The sequence below is a fragment of the Vigna radiata genome, unplaced genomic scaffold (genome assembly GCF_000741045.1).
Source record: "Vigna radiata var. radiata cultivar VC1973A unplaced genomic scaffold, Vradiata_ver6 scaffold_170, whole genome shotgun sequence".
NCBI classification, from domain to species: domain Eukaryota; kingdom Viridiplantae; phylum Streptophyta; class Magnoliopsida; order Fabales; family Fabaceae; genus Vigna; species Vigna radiata.
In genome coordinates, this window is record NW_014542552.1 from 430302 (window position 1) to 455069 (window position 24768).

Below are 24768 nucleotides of genomic sequence, written 5' to 3' on the forward strand. Positions count from 1 at the left end.
TTTAGTGTCGTGAGTCTCTTGGGAAAACGATACTTGGACTTACCATTTTTTATTAAAATGACTCAAACAACAAACATAGTTGACTGATGCTAAGCAAACTGTGTTTTAACCCTTCAACAAGTAATACATTCTTAATTTCATGAGATGAAGGAGTTTTTATTTTACCTATACCGATGATTCTCCCTTTGTTGTTATCACCATACGTGACATGACCAGTGGTTTTATAAGAAATATCTGAAAACTTTGTAGGATCTTCAGTCATGTGTCTCGAACACCCGCTATCGAGATACCACGTAGAACTTTTGAATTGTTGTTTCAGGTTAGGTTTGATAAATTTTTATTTTTCCATCATATTCAATTCTTCTTTATTCTTGTCCTTCTTGGCATCAACAGGATAATCTTGATTGTTCATCTTTTTCAAGAACTTTGTGAATCTACTGTCCAACAAGATTGATTTCTGCATTTCTGAACATGACTCTTCATTCCGGGTTGGCTTGCGTTCCAAGTTTCCTGTTTCAAAGGATTCATAGAACCCATCAGTTACAAACTTTAACTTCAAATTACAAGGTGCAGATGCAAAATAAATTTTGAAATCATAAGTTCTTTTTTAATACAAAATAAAAGTCATCATAGGTGTATAGTTGAATCAAGAAAGAACAAAGTCGACTAGTTTTTCAAATATCTTATGAAAACCAGCTCTGGTGTCAATTGTTGGAAAACAAGGTTGGCTTCTTTATTTCACCAAGAGGGGGGTGAACTGGTGTTGTTTCAAAAACACTTTCTTTTCACAATCTTGAAATCAAAGTATAAAGCTTTTTTAAATTTCTTGAATTGCAAGCAATCGGAATATGTATGCAACAGAAATTACATAGTTGACTGCGTAAAGAATAAAGTCGACTAGAATGTAAAAGATAAGGGATAGAGAAATGCAAAGACAGATTTTCATACTGGTTCGGCCAACAATGCCTACATTCAGTGTCCTTCCATCCTAGGAAGCAAATGCACTATAATGGTTGCGGTTTTTACAACAAGGAATTTATAGAAGACCTCCACATCAAAAATATAAATCTCCTCTCTAACCCAAAACCAAAATATAGCTGCACAACACAATCAGACTTGCAGCAAGAATCCCCTATTCTGCAATCTGCAACACCACTTTGAACAATCCTCAAAGTGAACTATCCCCCTATATCACAACAGGTCCAATTCCAGCAGTCTTCACAGGATGCCAAGCCTCTCAGAAAATTCTAGCAGTCTTCACAGGATGTCAAGCCTACACGATCAATCACAAAATCACCTTCTTGTGCAGATATTGATCAGCCAATGAATGCGCAATTAAATCTCCACTTTGAATCTCTTTCAAGAAAGATCATCACCGTCTTCTTGGAGAATTCTTGGAGTAAAGAGAAATCTGAAACAGAAATGAAATTGTCAGATCATCAAAAGTCTATGAACAAACTAGTGTTCAGTCTATTTATAGATTTCTGTTAATCAGTCAGATTCTCAGTCGAATGTGCTACTAATTCAGTCGACTGTATTATACAATTATAACAGTTTAGTCAACTTAGTAGCCTATGGTCAACAAATAACAGAACACATTCAATACAGTTGACCAAGTCATTCATGCTCAACTAACTTTTAAAAATATAGTCGTTAGAGTGCAAGAGCATAACATAATTTCAAATCAAACAATAGATACAGTCGAATATGTAAAACACAATGTCGATTATCACAATGTCAAATACTTTGAAATTCTTTTCTTCTCAAAATAGCACATAGCACTGATTCTCAAAATCTGTACAAAAGTTTTAGCATAGTCGAATTCATTAGTAATGTAGTATACTGTACTAGAACTTTATAGCACAAGAATAAGTTCGTAAAAGTGCTTGTGATTTCTTGCTTTAAAATATGTGTAGTAAAACATATGAAATGATGCATAGCACACAGCACATTAAAGCATATACACATGTTCCAGAAACATATCAATCAATCAACACAAGAACATTTAACATAATACATACACATACACATGTTCAACAAATATTACAATTTAATCAGCATAAGAACATGTAATGCAACAACAACATGTACTTGTTATTAAGCAATGTGTTGTCATCATCAAAAACTAGATTGATATCGAAATTGTGTTGTCAACAATCTCAACACAAGTCTCCTCCCAACCCTCTTAGACAAGTAGTAGATTGGTAAGAACATCAATCCTCAATATTTGAACTTTCTTTGTTATATAAATGTATGCTAAAATTTTTTTTTTAATAGTTTCTTTGCAGCATATATGATGTTGCTTGGGAGATCTACTGCTACAGCTAAAAAGCTTACATGGATGGCCCGTAAGGTTTAGTATTTTAGTCCATACTTTGTTACATTTTGTACCATTCCAATGATGTTACTTAACATTTTATAATTATGGTGATATAGTGTAATAGAAAAACCGGGTATATGAGTGTGGTTACTACATCATGTATTGGATGATGATCACTATTCGTGCACATGTTATCAGTGGATGTGAAACAATAATATTATGGTTTAAATTTTATTTTCTCTATAGTTTAGATTTCATATATACTAATTGAAATCATTATGTTTTATGCAGAGATTCAATTTTACTACTTCAGTTCGAGAGAGGTCACTTAAACTCATAAGGAAAGCATTAGCTAAATATCCAATTCAATTGTATAATAGTATGTAGTAGATATTAGGATAAAGTAAGTTCTAAGTTTATACTTCTAAGTTGATTTATGCTTTGTACATTATTATTAGTTTAACTTTGTATATTGATTTATGCTTCTAAGTTGATTTATGATTACAATGAATGGATTTATGTTTTAATATAATTTTTATTGAAAATATATGCTTCTGGATTGTTCTAGACTATTCTGGTTGTTAAATTATATGCAAGTTTGTTTCTGCAGTTAGGAATGTTGCAGAAACAAACATGTTGTAAAAAAACAAGGGAATACGCCTCGGTTGTGACCATGACTGTGGTAGAAAGTCCTCTATGACATCGGTTCAGGCCACAACGGAGGCAAAAAGGCTGGCGAAAAAGCAAGAAATAGAAAAAAATAAAACACTTTATTGCTTTGGTTCAGGTTCCAACCAAGGCAGTAGATTCTGATATACTGCTTCGGTTCAAAAGGAACCGAGATGTAAAGTCATTCGAAAAAAAGAATAAAAAAAAAAAATCCCGATGCTTCGGTTACCTTTGAATCAAGGAAAAATCCTACTCGGCAATAAAGGAAACTTTTTGTCTCACCTATATATGCCTCGATTCAAGAACCACAGTCTAAGGACGAAAATAATCGTTGTCGTATAGTGCATAAGCTAAAGCTTGATACATTCAATAATATTTCATTATTAAGCTACTTAAAATAACTATAGCCTAGAAATTCATAACCTAAGCTAGGGAGAAAATCTTTTCTCCATCGAAGAAGGAAACCTCAACTTTCTATTTGTTGAGTGCTATTTTAGTAATACAAAGTTGTTATACTTGAATAATATTAATTTTACAACATTATCAAATTTGTAGATAACATACTCTCCACTCATTCCCATCCTAAATTCAACAAATTGATTTGAACCAAAGAAATACAATGTACGGTCAAATTTGTAAGTGTCAAATACATAAAATATATTAAACTTCAAAAAAAAAATTAAATTAGATATTAATTTATATATATTAAAGGATTTTAGGAGAAAGACCCCTTAATTTCCATTAAGCTCTACCATTCAACTTCACATAAAAAAAATAAAAATATAGATAAAGTCTCCTCAATTAACATTTCCTTTGTCATATACTTAATAACAAAAATCATCTGACGACTTCTTTATATATTTTGAATTGAAAACCGAAATTATTAATTAGGTACACTATATCTCAAGTTCTTCGTGCTCAAAATTTGTAATTTTTTTTTTTTCAAATTTATCTATTTTCATAATTTTGATATAAAATTTTTATAGTTCCCTTAAATCCTTTTAAAGAAATATAAAACGTTTTGGGTACCATTAAGAAAATATTAAGTCATATCTTAAAAGTTAGAAAATCAAATAGATAACGATTGAATATTTTTTAGATTATGGTCTTTAAGTGTTCCAAAAATGTACATGTATGCCAGAAAAAAAAAATTGAATACTTTGAAATTACTGGAAGTATTTAAGGAATATTGGTGTAATAGAAGAGGGTTATACGGTTTTTAAGGACCAGAAAACAATGGTCATAGTATCTTTGGAAAATCAATTATGGAGAATTAAACATAATCCTGGGAACCGCTTGCTGTGTAATGCCGCCCTATAATCAGAATCAGCACACAGAACAATCAAAATATTGCACAATCCGCAAACAGTTTCCTAATCTAGACCTAAGTACGTCAAAATACTTACTTGACAGCAGTTGTGTTGAGTGTCTTATCTTCACTTTTTTTATTTAGCTGTAGAATTTATTTTTTGCTCTTCTACATGATTTTGCACCGACAACGGTCGGAAAGTAGAGGTAGAACGAAGTCGCTCCCTCTTATTGTTCTAGGACATCGAGTGGTTGCCGTGCTGGATTCATCTATATGTAGGCTAGGATCTATGTTGTCAACTTTCTCACCTGGCCGCACAATAACAGGCCACTTCATCTGAAAGTTCATTGTCGTCAATGGTGCACCCTCTACACCTGTCTCTGATCTCAATATTGTTTCTGATCTCAATATTGTTTCATCTACAACCTTGTCTTTGCCCTTTATCTTTCTTTTTCGCAACCAATCCTCGCTTTCTTCTTCTACAGTCTCGCTTGCTTCTTCTACAGCCTTGCCCTTGTCTCTGCTGCTCTCAGCTCTTTTATCACAGGGCCCCTTGGACTCGTCATCTCTTTTTCCGCTCTCAGCTTCTACCATTTCTTCAGATTTCCCTTTGCCCTTGTCCTGTTTTGCTCCGGTCCCAGATTCTACTTCTTTCTCTTCAGATATACCTGCTACTCTCGCTTCACTTTCCTTCACCTCTTGTAGTTTCTCAGCCTCGCTCTTACCTTCTGCAACTTCTTTAGGTGCCTCCACCGCTTCCTCGTTCCTATTCGGTTTTCGGAGGTTTAACAGTGCTACATCTTCTTCTTCTTCTTCATCATTTTCCAACACCGTGTTCAAAATGGGAATCGGCGAGCTCCGTCTTTGTTTTTGTACTTGTAATTCAGCTGCTTTTCCTAATCCTTCTTCTGATTCCGTTGTCGATGAGGAGGGAATACCAGGAAAGATAACTTCTTCAGAACTTTTACGTATGTTGATTTTCCTATTACGACAAAGATTAACCATCTCTTGATAACAGGCAATATGATTCTCCTAGAAGAGCAGGATAGTATAAAAATATAATTAGGCATAATTTACAAATAAGACAACATGCCAAAAGCTCCCACAAGAAGAACAGGATAGTATGAAGTTTCCGTTGCATGTACCGTAAGGTGAATTGATCCCTCAATATAGGTAAATATTGAGGAATAGCCAAGGTAAGTAGCAGCCACTAAAGCCGACAATGCTATTTCAGAAGGTTTGAATTGAGCGAAGTAGACCTCTGTAGACATATGGGAAAAAAATGTTCACTCAGCACCACTATTAGCAAATACAAAGGTTCAGAAAATTATTATGTTACCTCCTTGAGACTGGACTATGATCTCATTAATGGATTGGCGTTTAAAACCACCTACTCTTTTGAAGGTGGGATAATAGTAGTCCAGGAAGTGAAAGGGAGTTATAGATCGCATTCGCCAGTCAAGTCCGCTGAGAATGCGAAATTCCATTCTCATTACGATGTCGGTTTTGTAAACAGCTTCTTTTCTCGTCTGCGCAACAAATCAGTGCATTTTGTGGTGTAATTTTAGTTAAATACCGAGCTTAGAATTCAACGTTATTTTAATTTCAGTGGAAAGTGTGGTTTACCAGAAATTGCTTATGTAGGAAATGCTTTGTCCTCATCTTGGCGGAAAGTGTGTAGCAAGATATTGCAACCAAACGAACTTTATCAAGTAAAGAAGACCCTTCTAATTCCTTGAGAAAAAACAAGGATTATAACACAAGAAATCAAAGAATAAACAATGACAAATTTCAAAACTTGTACAAGCCTTAAAGAAAGAAATATATTACTGTAAGGGAATTCGTTGAAACAAAGCGATCGAAGTAATTCACTGCAACATATGGAATGTACGCATCCAAAGGTTCAGTGGCAGCGACCTGTGACAAAACATGGAAAAGAAATTAGCGCAGAGAGTAAAATTTCAATCCACAATGACAGAGATCTATAAACAAGATTAAAAAACAGTGCAAGTCTCGTCCAAGTGTTTTAACGCGAAAATTAAACAAGCATTCAGTTTTCCTAGTGTTTTTTAAGTAGCCAAACAGGGAGGAAAATGAGTTCATATCACGACCAATAAAACAGAGAGAAAAAAGAATCTGACAATAATTAAGCAAATTTGGAAACAGACATATGATTGGACGAAAGAACCGGTTTCTCTTCCGAAAATTATCCAAGGAGAACTAAAGAGCAGCAGATAGTTAAATTTTACTTCACAGCAGATACACATATCCATAAGTAAGATTAAACAATTTACGCAAAGATAATACATTTTGTTTTCCTTCTGTTCCACGAACGAAATTAAACGAGCATTCAAATTCTTTAGTATTTTTTAAGTATCGAATGAGAGACAAAAAAATCACTTATAAACGCAGCCTAGAGAACAAGTAGAGCAAAACGAAACTATCACTAACGGATCAGAGTCTTGCACAAAAGAACAAAACCGCATTAAGACAGATTGAACAAAAAGCCAAAAACGCAGCGTTGAAAACGAAAGCCGAAAGAAATGGATTAACTGCAGAAAGTAAAATATCTGAGAAACAAACAGAAAATTCATTCATGCAAGAATTTAACATTCTCATAACGGCGAAGCAAAAAGAAAGGAAAAACATCTCGGATTTTCACTTACCTTAGCTATTATCGAAACCGCCTGCATCCGATTCTCACAGTTGGATGATAATGAGTAAAACGACCTAGGAGCCATGAATTCGTGCTCGATTTTGAAGTAATCACTTATGGTTTCCAGGTCTCTTGTAGAAAGCCTGGAGAACTCGGTATCGGAATCCATCGTTAGAAGAATCTTCTCAAGATTCAGGGAAGTGAAGGGTTGCGTTTCTCAAGAAAGTGGAAAGAAAACGAAGGAGAATGATTGAGCGAAGTTTGCAGAATCTGAAGCCTACGCCCTCTCTTTTATCGGTTCTTTGTTTCTAACGGAAACTGGCTCGGAAGCGCGCCAGTTTTGAACTTTGCAATACGCCGTCGTAATGGGAGTAACTTTGCAAAATGAGTTATAACGATTATTTGTGGATTTTTCATTTCATTTGATATTAATTTAATTTTAATTTGTGAAGTGCAATTAGGAAGTTAAACTGCTTTGATTACTGGGACAGCACGTGATGACAGCATGCATTATCACTGTTATTTGAAGGTCTTATCTTAATTAGATGGCAATAGTGTATTTTAGTTACATATCCATCCATTCACCGACAGAACCAACACTGCAGTGAGTGGAACAAATTGTGATGGTTTTCAATAGCAAAGATGCTGGAAACTGCATTGATAATGTAATTCAAATGAGGGGAGATTTCCCTAACTAGTTAAGGACAAAGATAATACAGTCACTGTGGCACGTGTAAACGTGTTTACAACCTCATCGAAGCTTTACTTTTTAACATCAAAAGTTGTATACAGCTTGAGAAGAGGAAAGATAAAGATTTGGCCTACAATTCTAATTAAACATTGAAATTGTAACTATGGCTTTTAGAAATTTTTGTAATTAAAAGGGGAAAAACACTGTTTCTTAGTTGTGTTGATTGATGAAACTTTAACATTATTTCCCACTCGATTATATCTGTTGCCCGGAAAAATAGAATTATAACATTTAGAGGAAAACTACGAATTTCTTTTTATCGAGTATTTTTCTCTTGTGCCATTAAAATAATCGTGTTCCACTGATAGTTTGATACTAGTTTGGGTTAATTTGTTAGTATTACTATTATTATAAGAGTATTTACATTAGTTAGGTTAGAAGAGTTTTTAGAGACTAATGTAATTTGTATCGAAATAAAAATTCATGATAAATTTGAGCATTCAATGTGTGTTCTTTTTTAAGTTAATAAAAAAACAGGGTGTTTCCTCCTGTCTCTTTTTTTTTTCATTTTACACTTTCAAAATTATAAATATGACCTTTAACCTTTTATTAAATTTTTTTATTTTTTATTTTTCTATTCTCTCTTCACTAGTAACATCTATTTTATTTCTTAATTGGATTTCGAATGTTCAAAATATCGTTAATAAATAAATTTATTCGAAATATGTTTAACAAATAAATTATATTTTAAAATACGTTTAAAAAATTATTTTAAAATACGTCTATTCTTTAAGAAAAAAAACATATTAAATTTAAAATACAAAACATAATAATAAATAATAAATTTTAAAAAATTCAAAATGAAAGAAACAAAACTAAAAAAAAAATAAGAAAATTTAACAAAATTTGAAATAAAAAATCACAACCAAAAACAATTATAATATTTTAAAAAATCAAATAAAAAATTAAAAATAACAACTAAATAAAAAATATTCTTTTTTGGTTGAAATTATATTGACTTTTGTTATTTGTTTATAATTGTTTAATTTAACTTTTGTTGGTTTTTTTAAATATTATAATTGTATTTGGTTGTAATTTTTTATTTAAAATTTTGTTAATTGGTGTTTTTGCTTTGTTTTATTTTGATTTTTTTAAAATTTATTATTTGTTATTTTTTTGTCATTTTAAATTTAATAAGTTTTTTTTCTCAAACGTAAATACATTTAAACAATAAATGTAAATATATTAAAGGAATAAACATAAATACTCTTAAGGAATAAACATATTTCAAAATATATTTATTCAGTATTTTGAAGTAAGTTTATTCGTTAAATGTATTTTAAAGTATATTTATTTTTTAAACATATTTCGAAGTATGTTTATTTTTTAAACTTTATTTTTTTAAACATATTTTAAAATAAGATTTTTTAACCAGTTTTTGAAAATTGGTTAAGATTTAAGAGAAAAATATATTTGAAAACTTAAATTGTTGAATTATTAATTGGCTTTCGAAAATCCCGATTAAGAAATAAAAGATGTATACTAAGTGAAAGAGAAGAGAAAAGTAAAAAAAAAAATAATTTCATAAAACATTGAAAGTTATATTGATAAATTTGGAGGTGTAAGAAGAAAGAAGAGAGATGCAAGGTAAAACACCCTAAAAAAATAAGGGAAACGGTAAAAAATATGTTTTAAGCATTATTACCTTAATCTTAAACTTTTAGTAATTTTTTTACAATAAAAATATGTTTAACTAATTACATAAATTAGGATTTTCATTCAATACTTATTTCATTTGATTTTTAATAAATCAAATAAACTAGATATAGATTCTTTTTCAAGTGGACTAGCAAACTTTTATTTTTCAATGTGAGAGTGTATTATTTTAGAATTCAATAATTAATATGAAGTTGATGTGTATTAAACCACTTATGGATTAACTTTATAAATATATTCAATTTGTTAGATCATCCGTGGGTTTGAATAAGAAATTGGTGCATTTCTTAGTAATTATTTTTATAAATTTTTTTATATAAAGATTAAACGGTGTATGAAGGTGTAATGTTATTTCAATGAAATAGTAAGGGAGAACAATAAAGATACTAGAAATGAAAAAAAAAATATGGTATTCAGTGCTAAGTAATCTAGAAGGGCCTCAGTACTAACATTATAAATCCGGTTATATAGAGCTGTAAATTGCACATAATAATCATTAACATATGTGGTTTCTGTGAGTTTAAACAAGGTAGATCTAGATGATTCAAAGGGGGAAGGGTCAAATTTCAACTTTAAGGATCAAACTAAGGTATTCCATATGAAACAATGAGGTTATTGCGTTGCATAATTTTGTACCAGGGAACAACTTCTTTTTCAAAATGAATTATTGTTATGGTTAAACGTTGTTCATCAGGAGTATCATAATACTCGAAGAACTGTTTTGCTTTAAATATCCGCTATAAAATGTCCAATCCATCAAAATGTGAAAAATCAAGCTTTACATTCCTCGCTTGAAATGGTCTGTGTACATTTCGTGAGTTCGCAAAACCATGGGACATGTTCACCTTCAAATCCTCAGTAGCATGACGTAGCTCTTCCATCTCTACAACATGCTCACGTTCACATTTATGCATTAGTTCAAGCATCTGCTTGAGGTTATTTGAAGATGAAGTGTCGGCCATGTTCAATGAAAGCACCAATAATGCTATTTCAATGAAATAGTAAAGGAGAACAGTAAAGAGCACCAGAAATGAAAAAAATATGGTATTCACTGTTATTCTTTGCTTGTGAGTTCAAATGGAATCACAAAGTATAAGAAAAATTTGTAGTATCAACTAAATCACTCAACAATCAAAAGAAATACATATAGAGAAGAGAGAGAATATCTCCAATCATTATGTGCCTCCAAATGCCCACTAATTTCCTTTTTTATAACCATTCATTCTCCACCAATGAAAATCCTTCAGTCGCGTATTCACTTTTCTCTCCCTTACATTGTCGTGGGTTTCCAACTAACTTATCCTTACCTCTCATTTCTTCTACCTATTTTGCCCTCTTAGTGACAATATTATTCTCATTGTCACATAAAGTTGAATGATAACAATAAGAAGATAATGATGGATTGATTTGATCAATTGAAAATGTATGTGAATTGTGTAGACTAAATTACCAAATACAAAACATAAATTAATTAATAAAAAAAAAACTCTAAGTTGTAACAATCACATTCAATTTGTCAATTTTTTATTTATGAATTTCTCAAAGTGTGTGTATTTTTTTTCCTGTTTTTTAATAGTTAAGCCAAAATAAAACAAAGAAAAAAAATACATTAATTACTTCAATGTTTTGCAGTAATTATTATAGGCTAACTTCTTCTTTTTTATCCAACATTGTCTCTTTTACAATTATGTAAAACAAAGGTTTTTCTCAATGTCACCTATTTTTTTCTTTATCGACAAATATTAATTATTACTATTTTGTTAATGAAAGAGTTAAACTCAGTTTCTCCCGTCCTTCCTTACAATTTTACTACTAACTCATCCTTATAACTCCTTTAACACCACTTATCTTGATGTGCTACTCTAGTTCTAAATTATTCTTTGTTTAATTTAACTTCTTTATTGACATCTATTTTGATATCTCTTATCGATAATCATGTGTCCTAATTCTCCTTTAATCCTATTCTTCACATTCCTCTCTTACATCAGTGCATTCTTTTTTGTGTCTTCATCTTGATAAATTTCTTCAATATTTCAATTTCAATACCTCCAATATGTATAATTGAAGATATTATTGTTATAAACAATTATTTAAATTTAAAAAGGTAATTATTAAAAAGATTAAACTAAAAACAAATTTGTGTACCCTTTAATACTGTATACAATTTTTATTAGGTAATATGTTTTTAAAATTTAAAAAATTAACTATAAAAACATAAAATGTAAAAAATTTCTTGTTATAAATTATTTTAATTTTAAAAAATAAACTAATTAAAAGGATAAAACTAAAAAAAATGTATACACGTCCAATCTCAAGTAATATGCCTAATTATTTAAATTTGGGAAAGTAACTACTAAAAAGATAAAATTTAAAAATATATTTTTTATTGTAATAAATTATTTTAATTAAAAAATAGTTATTAAAATTATAAACCTGAAAAAAAAATTGTATACACAGTGAATCTCCTTTAACAATACAGATAATAATAAAATATTTTCCAGATATAATTTTTTTAATAATTAAATTCAAATAACTACTATAATAAAAACACTATTTTCGTAATAAAAAGTTATGTATAATAAAATTATAAAAATCGTTTATTTTTATAATTACTTTTTTATGAAAATTATTTGGTATACTAATTTTTTTTAGTAATAAAAATTTATTTTATGGTTTAATAAAACTTTTGTTATGGTAAAAGAAAAGTGGATACGTATGTACTTCTAGTAATATAATAGTTTTTCATTAAATAATTAAAAAGAATTACTGTAAAAAAAATATCTTCATATATTTTTAATGATAATTATTGTAATAATTAAAAACCACTTTTTTCTTTCTCAAAGAAGTAAATAATTTAATGAAAAAATAGAATGACTTCTAATTTTAATTTATTTGTATATCTTATTTGTCAAATTTAAAACAAAATAGTTTTATATCAAAAATCGATTGTCCAAGGTTACCAATTACACCCATGCATATCATCACAAGCATACTTTCGAGTGATACTTTTCAAAGAATTTTTAAGTGAGAAAATATAGAAATTGGATTTATAAGCTAAAATGTGTGTATATATAAAGTAAGGAAAATGATACTTTGACATCCAACTGGTGACAAATTTTTGACACCAGACGCGTGTCACATTGTGATTGGACGGATGGAAGTTTTTTTTTTTAAAAAAGAAAATGACGTGGAAATAGGATACAATAGATGGTTTTGGTTTTGGTTTCTCCCAAGTTTCATTTGGTGGTTTTCAAAATAAGAGAAAGGCAGTTTCTCTCTCACCCAGAATCCTTGTCGCTCTCGCCCAGAAGCATTTTCGTCTTCCTCCTCCGTCACACTGATCCATTAGTCCACTGTCGTTGCCGTTGAAGGAGTTGTTCGGAGTTGGCCAAAGGCACGCTTTTCACCGCAACTGTTCCGCCGTTAGGTGCTTACGAAGCCAGAAGACGCCATTGAAAGTCGGTTTTTGAAGGTTTTTTTCCGTTTATTTCGCTAATGGTTGGCTTTTGTTCGGCGAGTTTAATTTTTTTTTTTTAATTTTTTGGCCATTTAGGTTTTGTCATGGTAAAGTTGAATGTTTTTTGAAGTATTTGTTGAACATTTTGTCCTGAATGTGCTTTATTGGTGGAAAGTTCAAATTTTTTGTTAAATGCTTTGGGCATTTAGGATTTGTTTTGTTATTAGGTTGCTTTGTTAAACTTTTGGTTGAAGATTTTTTTTTGTTATCAGTTGGTGAAGTGACATACGAGGTTTGTTTGAAGTTTTCAACCTGGACAAACTTTTTTTATCTAAATTAATTTTTTTAATCTTTCTATCAAGTGCTTTTTCATGGAACTGGCACAATAAATATTTTGCTTGTAAAGTTGACATTGTGCTTGTCAAGTTGGAACAAACAAATACAGAAAATAAAAGAACCCAAATTTGTTGTTGACTCCATAGTTGCGTATGCAAATTTACTTTTAACTTGAATTGAATATGGCAACCCTAAACCATTATCATAATCGCCATTTTTCCAAAATAAAGGATTAATGATGTTCATAAAGATAAAAATATAAGAAACAATATTTAAAGTTATATTTGGCTTGCACATAACTGTAATTATTAATTTTATATCATGTTCATTTACATGTTCTCTTTATATATTTGTAATTGTAAATCTTTATACTTGACTAGGCTGGAATTATATATCATATATCTACTTTGGAGTTATTAACAGATATTCCTCCAATAGGTTTTGCAAAGTTTTGCAAGCTTTGAGAAGGCTAAAAGGTAACAGTGACAGAAAGGCAGAAATGTCTGCTGAGACTAAAGTTGTATTTGACCAGCTAACTGAGGATGCTATGAAGCTGATGGAGAATGGTGAATACAATTCAGTGAATCCCTCTGGGCTTTGTAGATATTATGCATTGTGTAAACATGTAATCATTTAGATAGCCTGATGAGACTCTATGTCATGCAACTTGTTTTGATTCACTATTTCTTTAGCTGTTATGCCTACATTATGCTTAAATTTGGCTCCTTGACCTTTTTCCCCAAATGTTTATCATGAAAAGCTAGAGGTTTTTGATCGTGAAGTGGGTTAGTGTTATACATTCTGTTTGCATTGTTAACAACATGACGCAATATGCTGTTTGATTTTCTAATTTATTCGATTTAACTACTTGGTTTTACTATTATAATATTGTTCAACTTATGTTGTTATTATGGTCGTGATGCAAGATAGAACTTATTGTTCTATTATCAATATCATACATGGTGTTTGTTTATTCTTAGTATTTGGAGAAACTATCTTTTGGCCTCCATATTAATTAAGTGTTGTATTTTGGGACAAGTTATTAATAGTCAATTTTTCCTTGGCTCTTGTTTCTTCTTTCTATGATGTTTTTGATATTTAGGTTTATGAGAAGGAGTGAAGGGTGCTTGTTTCGTGGTATTAACTGCTTAATGCTTATGCCTTCTACATTCTCCCCTTTTCAGAAGGATATGAGAAGTTAGCCTGGGCAAAGGAAGGTCCATCAAATCAACATTTGGCTAGTGGAGAAACCTCTAGCAAATGTGAAGGTGATTATGATATGTTTGCTGACGAGGATAATAGTAAGCCATCTACAAATGAAAATAGTGCAGTTAGTCAATCTTCATCGGATGCCATAAATTCTGACATAGAGGGTAGGTAAATTGGATTCCAAAGTCTTTGTTACTGATTTTTATTTGATTAGTATTTACTTAACACTGTTCTACTTTTCTTTCAGGTGATTTTGTGTATGATGAATCTTCTCAGTATGACTCTTCTCTTCCATGTAAATTTTGGGAAATAGTCTGATAGACATGATACTATTTATCTTTCTTGTAAACTTCAAAACCAAAAAATAAAGAAAATCATTATGGTATTAAGAAGTTGACAAAAGTTGAGGGTTTGTACCCATTTCTTCTAATGAATTTTGTTACCAAAAAGTGTTGTTTTAAGCTTGTTCTGACATCAATATTTGATGGTCGAGGTACTATTATAACAACATTTTGTGCTATTATTATGATCCAAATACTAGGCTTTATTGCTCTGCAGCATCAAGACAATGGTACAACACATTCCTTTATCATCTTTTCGTGTTGTTTGTCAATTTTTATGCTGACATCTTTTAGCCTTTGTTTTGCTTATCAATAAGTGGTGCCACACATAGATGTGGGTTTGGACATGTCTTTATTTGTTTGTTAAAATTTATTCTTGATTTATGATATTTTTTGTTGGAAACTATATCAAGAGATGTGATATGTGTAGGCCAATATATAGATCTTGGGGGCACAAAAACATGCAGGGTGATTAGTTATATAATTAACACCTTCTTTGACTGAGAGGAGGGAAATAATATTGTATGTTTGGTGGGAGAGACAAAGAGAAGAAATGGTTTCTAAAAACAGCTAAACTTATTTTACTATTTCTTATTTATTTCTTATTTATTTCTCCTCTTCTCTTATCCCATCTCTTATCTATGGCCTAGCTGACGAGACTTGCAAATCATCTCTTAATTCAATTGTTAATTTTGGAATTTAATAACCATTAAAATAAAATATAACATTTGTAATAATAATTATTCATATAAGTTCAAATTAAACATTTATCACTAAAGCATTTAATGGCATGGACTATGTTGACATGAAAAATACGAGACCTAAGTGTGATAATTAATGGCTGAAAATAAGTCTTAAAAGAAATTTGGTTCACTTAAAAATCAATACCATTTTCACAATTGAATCCTGTGTGCAGAAACCTTCCTAAAATCTCCACTTATTTGTCTGTTGTTGCACATTGAGTTTTAAAAATGAATTGTTCCTTGCCCATGGAGATTCATCATATACATGTGATTATCAATGGCTGAACCTCACTTTTATGGCCAATAGGTCTTTAAAAAAAATTGGTTTACTTAAAAATCAATACCATTTTCTAAGTTAACCCATGTGTGCAAAAAGTTTGTCTGAACTCCCCACTTATTTGCTCTTTGCTTCCAGGTTTGTTTCTGCACATTGAGTTTTAAAAGGAATTGTTCCTTGCCCATGGAGATCCACATACATGTTATAATCAATAGTTGAACATTACTTTTATGGCCAATAAGTCTTAACAAAAATTTGGTTTACTTAAAAATCAATATCATTTTCTCAGTTGACCCATGTGCGCAAAAAGTTTGCCTAAACTCCCCATTTATTTGCCTTTTGCTCCTAGGTATGTTTTTGTACATTGAGTTTTAAAAAGAATTGTTCCTTGCCCATGGAGATCTATATACATGTTATAATCAATGGCTGAACATCACTTCTATGGCAAATAAGTCTTAAAAAATATTTGTTCACTTAAAAATCAATGTCATTTTCACAATTGACCCCTATGTGCAGAAACTTTGCTTGAACTCTCCACTTATTTGCTCTTTGCTCCCGAGTCGTTTCTGCATATTGAGTTTTAAAAAAAATTGTTTCTTTCCCATGGAGAACCATATACACATCATTGGTTGAACATCACTTTTATGGTCAATAAGTCTTCAAAAAAAATTGTTTCACTTAAAAATCAATGTCATTTTCTCAATTGGCCTATATGTGCAGAATGTTTGTCTGATCTCCCCACTTATTTGGCCTTTGCTTCCAGTTCTGTTTTTGCACATTGAGTTTTAAAAAGAATTGTTACTTGGCCATGAAGTTCCATATAAATGTGATAATCAATTTGTGAACATCACTTGTATGACCATTAAGTCTTAAAAAAAATTGGTACACTTAATAATCAATGTTATTTTCACAATTCACCCCGTGTGCAGAAACTTTGTCTGAACTCCCCACTTATTTGGCCTTTGCTCCCAGTTCTGTTTTTACACATTGAGTTTTAAAAATAATTGTTCCTTGACAATAGAGTTCCATATAAATGTGATAATCAAGAACATTTGCAATCTGCCTCTTCATGACGGCAATATCTTTAGAAGAAAGGTCGGGCGGGCCCTCATCCACATCATTAGTTGGTACAAATTTTAATGCAGAATATTTTGGATCAACTTCAATATTATCAAGCCATGCATCCTGCAAGGATCAACATAAATCCCTCACCTTAATCTCATTCTCTCTTACATATTTAACAAAATTTCCTGCTATATCAAAATAACCTTCTTCCTTTCTTTATCTAGGTTGAAAGGCTAGATTTGAATCCCGTGATCAAAAAAATTCTCACTATCCTGCCACAAGATATCACACATCACTGCCTGCCTATCTTTTTCGTGTCCTGTAACAGCTCATTGCACCAATAAACCTTACTATAAAAAATGATGTCAAATTAGGAATAAATCTCACTACAATAATACATTTGAACAAAATCCCACATGAAATAAGCTTTACAAGCAAAATATTTATTGTACCAGTTTCCATGAAAAAGCACTTGATAGAAAGATTAAAAAAATTAATTTAGATAAAAAAAGTTTGTCCACCTTGAAAACTTCAAACAAACCTCGTATGTCACTTCACCAACTGATAACAAAAAAAAAATCATCAACCAAAAGTTTAACAAAGCAACCTAATAACAAAACAAATCCTAAATGCCCAAAGCATTTAACAAAAAATTTGAACTTTCCACCAATAAAGCACATTCAGGACGAAATGTTCAACAAATACTTCAAAAAACATTCAACTTTACCATGACAAAACCTAAATGGCCAAAAAATTAAAAAAAAAATTAAACTCGCCAAACAAAAGCCAACCATTAGCGAAATAAACGGAAAAAAACCTTCAAAAACCGACCTTCAATGGCGTCTTCTGGCTTCGTAAGCACCTAACGGCGGAACAGTTGCGGTGAAAAGCGTGCCCCTGGCCAACTCCGAACAACTCCTTCAACGGCAACGACGGTGGACTAATGGGTCAGTGTGACGGAGGAGGAAGACGAAAATGCTTTTGGACGAGAGCGACAAGGATTCTGGGTGAGAGAGAAATTGCCTTTCTCTTATTTTGAAAACCACCCAATGAAACTTGGGAGAAACCAAAACGAAAACTATCTATTGCATCCTATTTCCACGTCATTTTCTTTTTTTTAAAAAAAACTTCCATCCGTCCAATCACAATGTGACACGCGTCTGGTGTCAAAAATTTGTCACCAGTTGGATGTCAAAGTATCATTTTCCATAAACTAAACGGTAGATCTTACATAACCTTTTTAGTTTTAAATTTTTAACTTATTCATAAACTAGCTTCAATTTATGAAAAGGACTTTTTTTTAATTGGCAAAGTGTATATATATATATATATATATATATATATATATATATATATATATATATATATGGAGCATTTGGATACTGTAAGTCGTCTACAAAATTAAATCTCTGGTTTTTCAAATTATATAACTCTTGGTAACCTTATATATAAATTATAAATAATAAAATTGCTATTATTTACAAATTGATAGTATTAAAAGTGGTGTTTTATTTTTTTAATAAACATGGAGAAAGTGTCATATATGATATTTTTCTAAAACGTTGAATCATAATCTACATTAACAGTTAATTAATGAATTAAGTAGCATGTGAAACATGCAGGTATCAGAGCCAAGTGTAATGAGCATGCTACAGACAGAGAAAATATTCATATATGTTCTTAGTTTTAGAAAAAAAAATATAATTGAATAGTATTTGATTTTGAAAAGAAAAGATAGTGATGTACAGTGTAATAATACTGACAATAGGTTGGTCAAAACTTTGAAGGACAAGTAGATACGTAGACGTAACTTTGGTGCCTTATGCATTAACCTTTATTTTCATTCACTGTTGCCTTCAACCCTAATTTCTGCATCACTTTTGAGGTGGTCCCTAACTTCTCAAACATGCAATCAGACACAAAAGAAAAACTCACAGCTTCAGACATTGAAATATAGACAAGTTTATGTTCTGTGAATGCTTAAGGAAGAAGACTTTCACTTTCTTCAAATTATTAATAAAAGACTCAGAGCCATTTTATAGTCAGATAGTGTATGATGATAAGAAAATAATCAATTTTATAATGAATTTCTTACTACTGAACTTTTGAAAATATTACTTTCATTTATTCCAATCATAGTAAAATAAAAAATAACTGTTATAATTATTGATATCATGTATCGCATTAGACTAATTGTAACAGTATAATAATATTATCAGTTTTTTTTTTATAATTATTTTTTGTAATAAAACTATTATTTCAAATCAGTTTAACAAATTTTATACCAAATTTTCCTATCAGATCAATCTTGAAGTCAAGCTTTGGAATTGCGTTTGTGACTGATTGAACTGGCCAATTCCATGTGGCTCTTAGATATATGATTACGTAAGGAGAAAATAGTATATTTAACGTTGTCTCTTTTTGAATATTATTAGGCTTATTATATGATATAGTTTCTCTAATAAAGTGAATTTCTCTTGAAGGAGATAGATAAATAGAGTTATATCTACTCGAGTTTGTTTGTAAATATCAATCTCGCTATACTTCAAATTAAATCAATTAAAATATAATAATGATTTGTATTTACAAAAAATAAAATAAAAATGTGTAAACAACTTTACCTTCTCTTATTTTACTCATGTAATTTAGAGCGTAGTTGAAAGTGTTCTTATATAAAATTATCAAAATATAGCTATCATTTAATTTGTTGTTAAAATTTACTAATACAGTTTTTTTTCAACTGATTTGAAAAAAAAAATTATGATTAAATTTATGACATTTTTTTTTTAAAAGTGTTTACTGAAGAAAATTAAAAAAAAATTAATATTACTAAAGAAGGAACTACAGCAACTTCTAATTAAGTGCATGTTTGAATTTATATTAAACAATCCTCAATCACATTGAAATATAAAATGTGATTTTAGATAAATGAATAGATGAAAAATGGTTAATAGCATCTAACTAAGTAGTTCCAATGTATAGTTGGCTTACATTTTTAATAATTGGCAGAATATATATATATATATATATATATATATATATATATATATATATATATATATATATATGGGCAATGTTAATTAATTATGCCATTTAATTGAATTTTGTGAGAAATAATTCAAGTTCTCAGTTATAATTTTGACAATTAATTCTAGCATGCTATTCACTTATTTTTGCCACCTATTTGAAGTAGATAGGTTAACTGAATATATCATGAATGGACAAAGTTATATATATATTTTTAATACAATTTGAATGGAAATATTATATATATGAATATGAATATGTGAATTAATGTATAACTCATTCTTCTCTCATGATTTTTAGTTATTTCTAATGTTTGATTCGGCCACTAGACAAGACATTCAAAATTTTAGAGAAAATTAAACATATAAAAACAAGAATCTGCAAGTAGCGACGAAGCTGGCAAATATATAGTAATAAATAGTTCATACATATATGATTGTAATAACAAAGTCTCAAAACAGTCTGAACCGAAATAAACAAATTTTGAGGTACTAAAACAAATCACACAGCTGAACTTGCATTTGAATCACAAAAGTCCAGAGTCATTCAAGCCATTGGAAATGTTGTACATTAACATGTTCCTGCTGCCGTAAGTGTCCCTTTCATCTTCTGTGGTTCCGTTGACAAATGTCGTGGAAGATGATGAATTCAAAGTACTTGGGCTGGAAGATGAAGTTGTTGACGATAACAGTGAACTCAAATTGAAATTTGGCATTCCCTCGTTGTTACACAGATTCTGATTTTCCAAGAGACTGTTGAATATAGAGTTGAACTTGGGTGAAGAGAAACACTGCATAGTTGATGATGATTGGGCAATTTGTAAGTCTGATATGTTGTCATAATGCCACAGATTTGGAAGGGTGTTTTGGTGGGTAAAAGAGGTAGCAACTGGAGAGATTTGATTCTCTAATTTACTTTTCATCAGTTGGTGATCCACGTTCAATGGATTATTAGACTTAGCAATGAGGTTTTCTTGAAGTGAAACCTGACGTTGATTTGGTTGGAAGGTTTGTAAGGTATCATCAAGTTGCATTTGGGTACATTGGGGCTGATTTTGCAAGAGTTGGTTATCATTTTGGTGGAAATTATTATGATTCAATACATTATCAGGGTTGTTTCTGCTTTGACATGAGAGAAGAGTGGAGAGCAAACTTAGCAGCTGGCTGGAGTTTATCATTGATCTTCCCGAAAGAAAAGGGTAGTTAAATTGGGGTGATGAATTGAACAAAGATGTGTTGAGAATGGAGGCAAGTTGTAGAACATCAAGGCGTGGTGTGTGAGTCACAGGATCAATCCCCATCTTGAAAAGCTTTTTCTTGATGTGGGTGTTCCAATAATTCTTGATCTCATTATCTGTTCTTCCTGGCAAGTTAGCAGCAATTGTAGACCACCTGTGCAGGACAAAAATTTCCATTTAGAAATCAATAATTAATTTGCTGTGTTACAAAGAGACAAAAGAAGAAAATATTGTTTGTTATTGTATGCATCATTGACTTTGCATAGTTGTCTAGCTACTATTCTCTAACTACAAAATGAATTTTAATGGTTCACAGGGTTTAAAGTCCATGCATTAGTTGGCGATTCTGTATATCATACAAGTAAATTCAAAAAGGGTTCTTTTTTAAAATACATTGTTAAAGTAGACTGAGGAAATATGCATGTACGAACAAGGAAAAAAAAAGGTTAGGACGAAAAATAATGCAGGACTTTAATTCATCTCTTACTTGTTTCCCAAAACACTGTGTAACTGGATGATGGCTTCTTCTTCTTCGAATGAGAATCTCCCTCTCTTTATATCAGGTCTCAAGTAGTTCGCCCAGCGAAGCCGACAACTCTTTCCACATCTTCGTAGTCCTTACATATCATGAAAAAAAAATGCAAAAACTTTATGTTAGTTTCATCTTTTTCTGGTGTGACACGGTTTAGATTTCCAGCAATATTTTATTAACAGATATATAACATAAGATTCATTTGAAGTTTGTTCGATAATTGTGTGAAGTAGAAAGTTTGACTTGCATAAAGCTGGTTAGAACTGCTAAAACTTAATTAGAATGGTCTTAACAAATAAAGTAATTAGTGTTACCTGCATTTTTGGGAAGGGTTCGCCATTTTCCATGTCCATGTTTTTGAATGTAATCGATGAGTTTCTGATCTTCCTCTGGGGTCCATGGACCCTTCTTGAGTCCATTTTTTTCAGTAGAGGACTTGGTCATGATGAAGAAGATGGAGCAATGACAGAAAATTGGCAACACGACTGTGATGATAAAGGGTTATCGTTTGTATCTGAAAATCAGAAAGAGAGAAAAAAGAAAGGAGCGTAATTAGTAGCTGTAGGATAATGAGGGAGAAAGCGTGTGTATATATAGTAGAGGCTAAGTGGAAGGCAATGTACCTAAGAAACATGTTGAAGTCAATGGGATTCGGTACCGTCCTTTCACTCCTATGTTTATTACTTGCTTGACGTGTCTATAATCTTCACAAAATTTACAAATACACTCCCATATATTTTGAGTCAAGATGAACTTTTTATATATATATTCCACTTTTTTTATTTTTTTTTTATTTTCTGATTACACCCTCATTTCTATTTTTATTGTGGATTAAAAATTATTTGATAGTAGTAAATATTCTTTTTTATTTTAGTGAAATAGAAAGAGAGTATATAACTTTGAACTTATTGAACATAATGAACTTAGAGACTAAGTGAATGAGCTCACTTCCGTAATGAACCGAGACTGTTCTTGTCGTGATGATAAGTTTGAATTTGACTCCATTTAATTAACTTGCACATTCACTCTGTCACTAGTTTGAGACCCTCACCATTAGTTTAAACTATATTTACTTCAATATTAATTACAGCCATCACATTTCTTATGTAATTGTAGTTTGAGAGGTTATTTAATAATTAAAAATATATTTGAGAATCTAAAAATATAAATATTTCATAGTAAGATTAACCTTCACTTATAAATTTTATTTGATGTTAAATCTCTATCATACTAACAAACAATAAATTTCATTTTAGATAACTTTTTTTTAAAAAATAAATATATTTTTATCCTCTAAATTTTGACACAAAATTAGATTTTGTTCTTTCTTTTAAATTTAGTCTTCAATTTTAAAAATAAATAAATATAGTGTTTCTAACTTAGTTTAGTTAAATAGTTTGATATGTGTCAAATAGAATTTTAGGATGACTTTTGAACTATTTAACATGTTTGACAGGTTTAAACTCAAATATAAACATGAAACATTGTTCATTTTAAAAAAAAGAACTTAACATTATTAGTTTAAAGGAACTCTAAATCATTCATTTATAAAGTTTAAAAATTAAAATGTATTAAAGTTTGAAATTAATTCTAATTTTAAGATTATAAGATTGATTATTATAAACATATTTAATTTTTTCTAAAATTACATTAAAATGTAGAGTTTAAATTTAACTTAATTTTATAAAGAAAATATTATAAAATAAAGTTTGTATTACTTATCCATTATAAAATTGAATTATTTTTAATTGGTATATATCGCCTATAAAATGTGTTAAATAAATTGTAAGAAATTGTTAATACGAGAAGAATAATGAGTTTGAGTGACTTACTGTGCAGCAGACATTGTTATAGTTGTTGACCATGAGAGGATGATTTTAGCGTGGATTGTGTTGTGCATGATCGATGAACATGCAACAGAATAACCCTACCATAATAGACTGTGCTACAGTGCACCACCGATATGCTACGTATTCATCGCAAGCTCATGCATATAACTAGCCTCAGCTGGTATGCAAGATTTTCACTGTTTGAGATTGAACTTCTATCAACACCACATTACAAAACACGTCTTCCCCAGACTATTTCTACTTTTTTCAAACACTAATAAATAACTGTAAATACTCTTCTTTCCTTTTTTTGACTTGGAGTTGTAAAGTTGGCCTACTAAAAGTTAAAAGGATACTGGAATATGTTAATCGATAATATTTGAAAAATATAAAATTAATTTAAAATTTTTTGGAAAAGAAGATAAGAGAGATTGAGAGTTTTTCATTAACAAAAACTAACAGCTAATCCATGAAAAAAATTTACTTTTTCCTTTATTTTGACATCTGGTATATTCGATTTCATTTCATTAATCTTTGTTCTTGCACGACGCGTTTCTATCTTTGTGCATAGAAACTGTATGGTTCAAGAAATTATCGTATAAACTTTTTATTCTGTAAAAAAAATGAGAAATAAAGAAAAATATTAAAAATAGAGAAAAAAATATGATAGTTCTACGATTATATTCAAAAATATTATTTTATAACTTTCTTTTCAGAAAGTATTATTATTACACAAAAAATGTTTTAATCTGAGTCTTACCTAGGAATCCAGTAAACAAGTTCTAAGGTTAAACAAGTTACGCAAAAAAAGAATATTAGATACTCTCATTTTTAACATTGAAACATGTTCATCATTTAACTTTTATCAATCTAAAGTAGAAGAAAATTAGAAAGAAAATAGTATTGGAGAAAACACAAATATTTAGAAAATAAGTTATGAATTTAATAGTTATTTTATTACAATCACTTTTTTCATTTTTGGTATATGGTCATTACTATTATATCTCAATGCATTTTAATAATATGGAGAAGCCTAATCCTATGTCTACATTCATGTAAAAAAACAAAACCGTTCAAGTTGACATTACTCTTCTTTTATGATTGCTGTGCTATTTTTTACAATACCTAATTAATTAAATCGATATTAAAAAAATAGTTAATTAAGCTAAACTTATTTGTTTTTAGAAATTATCTTTAAATTATTAAAGAATTCTAAACCAAATTTTATAAAATGGCCCAAACCCAACTTTTGTAAGTCTTTTCATTATAGTTATTCCATTAGAAAACAGAAATATATATTTGAATCAAAGGATTTTATCAGTTCCAAAATAAGTTTTCTAACACATAAAAAAGA

General features: G+C 30.2%; 3 protein-coding genes across 3 annotated transcripts; 1 reads left to right on the top strand and 2 right to left on the bottom strand.

The window, feature by feature from the left end:
- Positions 1–4186: 4186 nt before the first annotated feature.
- LOC106780292 lies at positions 4187–7123 on the bottom strand. The gene is made up of 6 exons (XM_014668570.2): positions 6965–7123; positions 6129–6215; positions 5925–6032; positions 5638–5827; positions 5444–5559; positions 4187–5330 (listed from the first exon to the last, which is right to left on the bottom strand). Exons 1-6 carry the CDS (start codon positions 7121–7123, stop codon positions 4467–4469), a joined length of 1524 nt encoding a protein of 507 aa, XP_014524056.1. The 3' UTR covers positions 4187–4466.
- Positions 7124–12568: 5445 nt separating this feature from the next.
- On the top strand, positions 12569–14998 carry LOC106780294. The gene is made up of 6 exons (XM_022776951.1): positions 12569–12716; positions 13535–13728; positions 13897–13939; positions 14339–14527; positions 14611–14638; positions 14857–14998. Exons 1-6 carry the CDS (start codon positions 12569–12571, stop codon positions 14996–14998), a joined length of 744 nt encoding a protein of 247 aa, XP_022632672.1.
- Positions 14999–20209: 5211 nt separating this feature from the next.
- Positions 20210–22339, bottom strand: LOC106780303 (transcription factor MYB41). Its single transcript, XM_014668578.2, has 3 exons — positions 21900–22339; positions 21541–21670; positions 20210–21207 (listed from the first exon to the last, which is right to left on the bottom strand). Exons 1-3 carry the CDS (start codon positions 22027–22029, stop codon positions 20343–20345), a joined length of 1125 nt encoding a protein of 374 aa, XP_014524064.1. The 5' UTR covers positions 22030–22339; the 3' UTR covers positions 20210–20342.
- Between the last annotated feature and the right edge of the window lie 2429 nt (positions 22340–24768).

Coding starts and splice junctions, on each gene's coding strand:
- LOC106780292 (XM_014668570.2), bottom strand. CDS start 7,123: ATGGATTCCGATACCGAGTTCTCCAGGCTTTCTACAAGAGACCTGGAA. Junction 5,828..5,924: donor TCCTACATAAGCAATTTCTG/GTAAACCACACT, acceptor TTTGTTGCGCAG/ACGAGAAAAGAAGCTGTTTA. Junction 5,560..5,637: donor CATAGTCCAGTCTCAAGGAG/GTAACATAATAA, acceptor ATATGTCTACAG/AGGTCTACTTCGCTCAATTC.
- LOC106780294 (XM_022776951.1), top strand. CDS start 12,569: ATGGTTTTGGTTTTGGTTTCTCCCAAGTTTCATTTGGTGGTTTTCAAA. Junction 13,729..13,896: donor TGATGGAGAATGGTGAATAC/AATTCAGTGAAT, acceptor CCTTTTTCCCCA/AATGTTTATCATGAAAAGCT. Junction 13,940..14,338: donor GGTTTTTGATCGTGAAGTGG/GTTAGTGTTATA, acceptor TCCCCTTTTCAG/AAGGATATGAGAAGTTAGCC.
- LOC106780303 (XM_014668578.2), bottom strand. CDS start 22,029: ATGACCAAGTCCTCTACTGAAAAAAATGGACTCAAGAAGGGTCCATGG. Junction 21,671..21,899: donor AACCCTTCCCAAAAATGCAG/GTAACACTAATT, acceptor ATGATATGTAAG/GACTACGAAGATGTGGAAAG. Junction 21,208..21,540: donor CACAGTGTTTTGGGAAACAA/GTAAGAGATGAA, acceptor TGTCCTGCACAG/GTGGTCTACAATTGCTGCTA.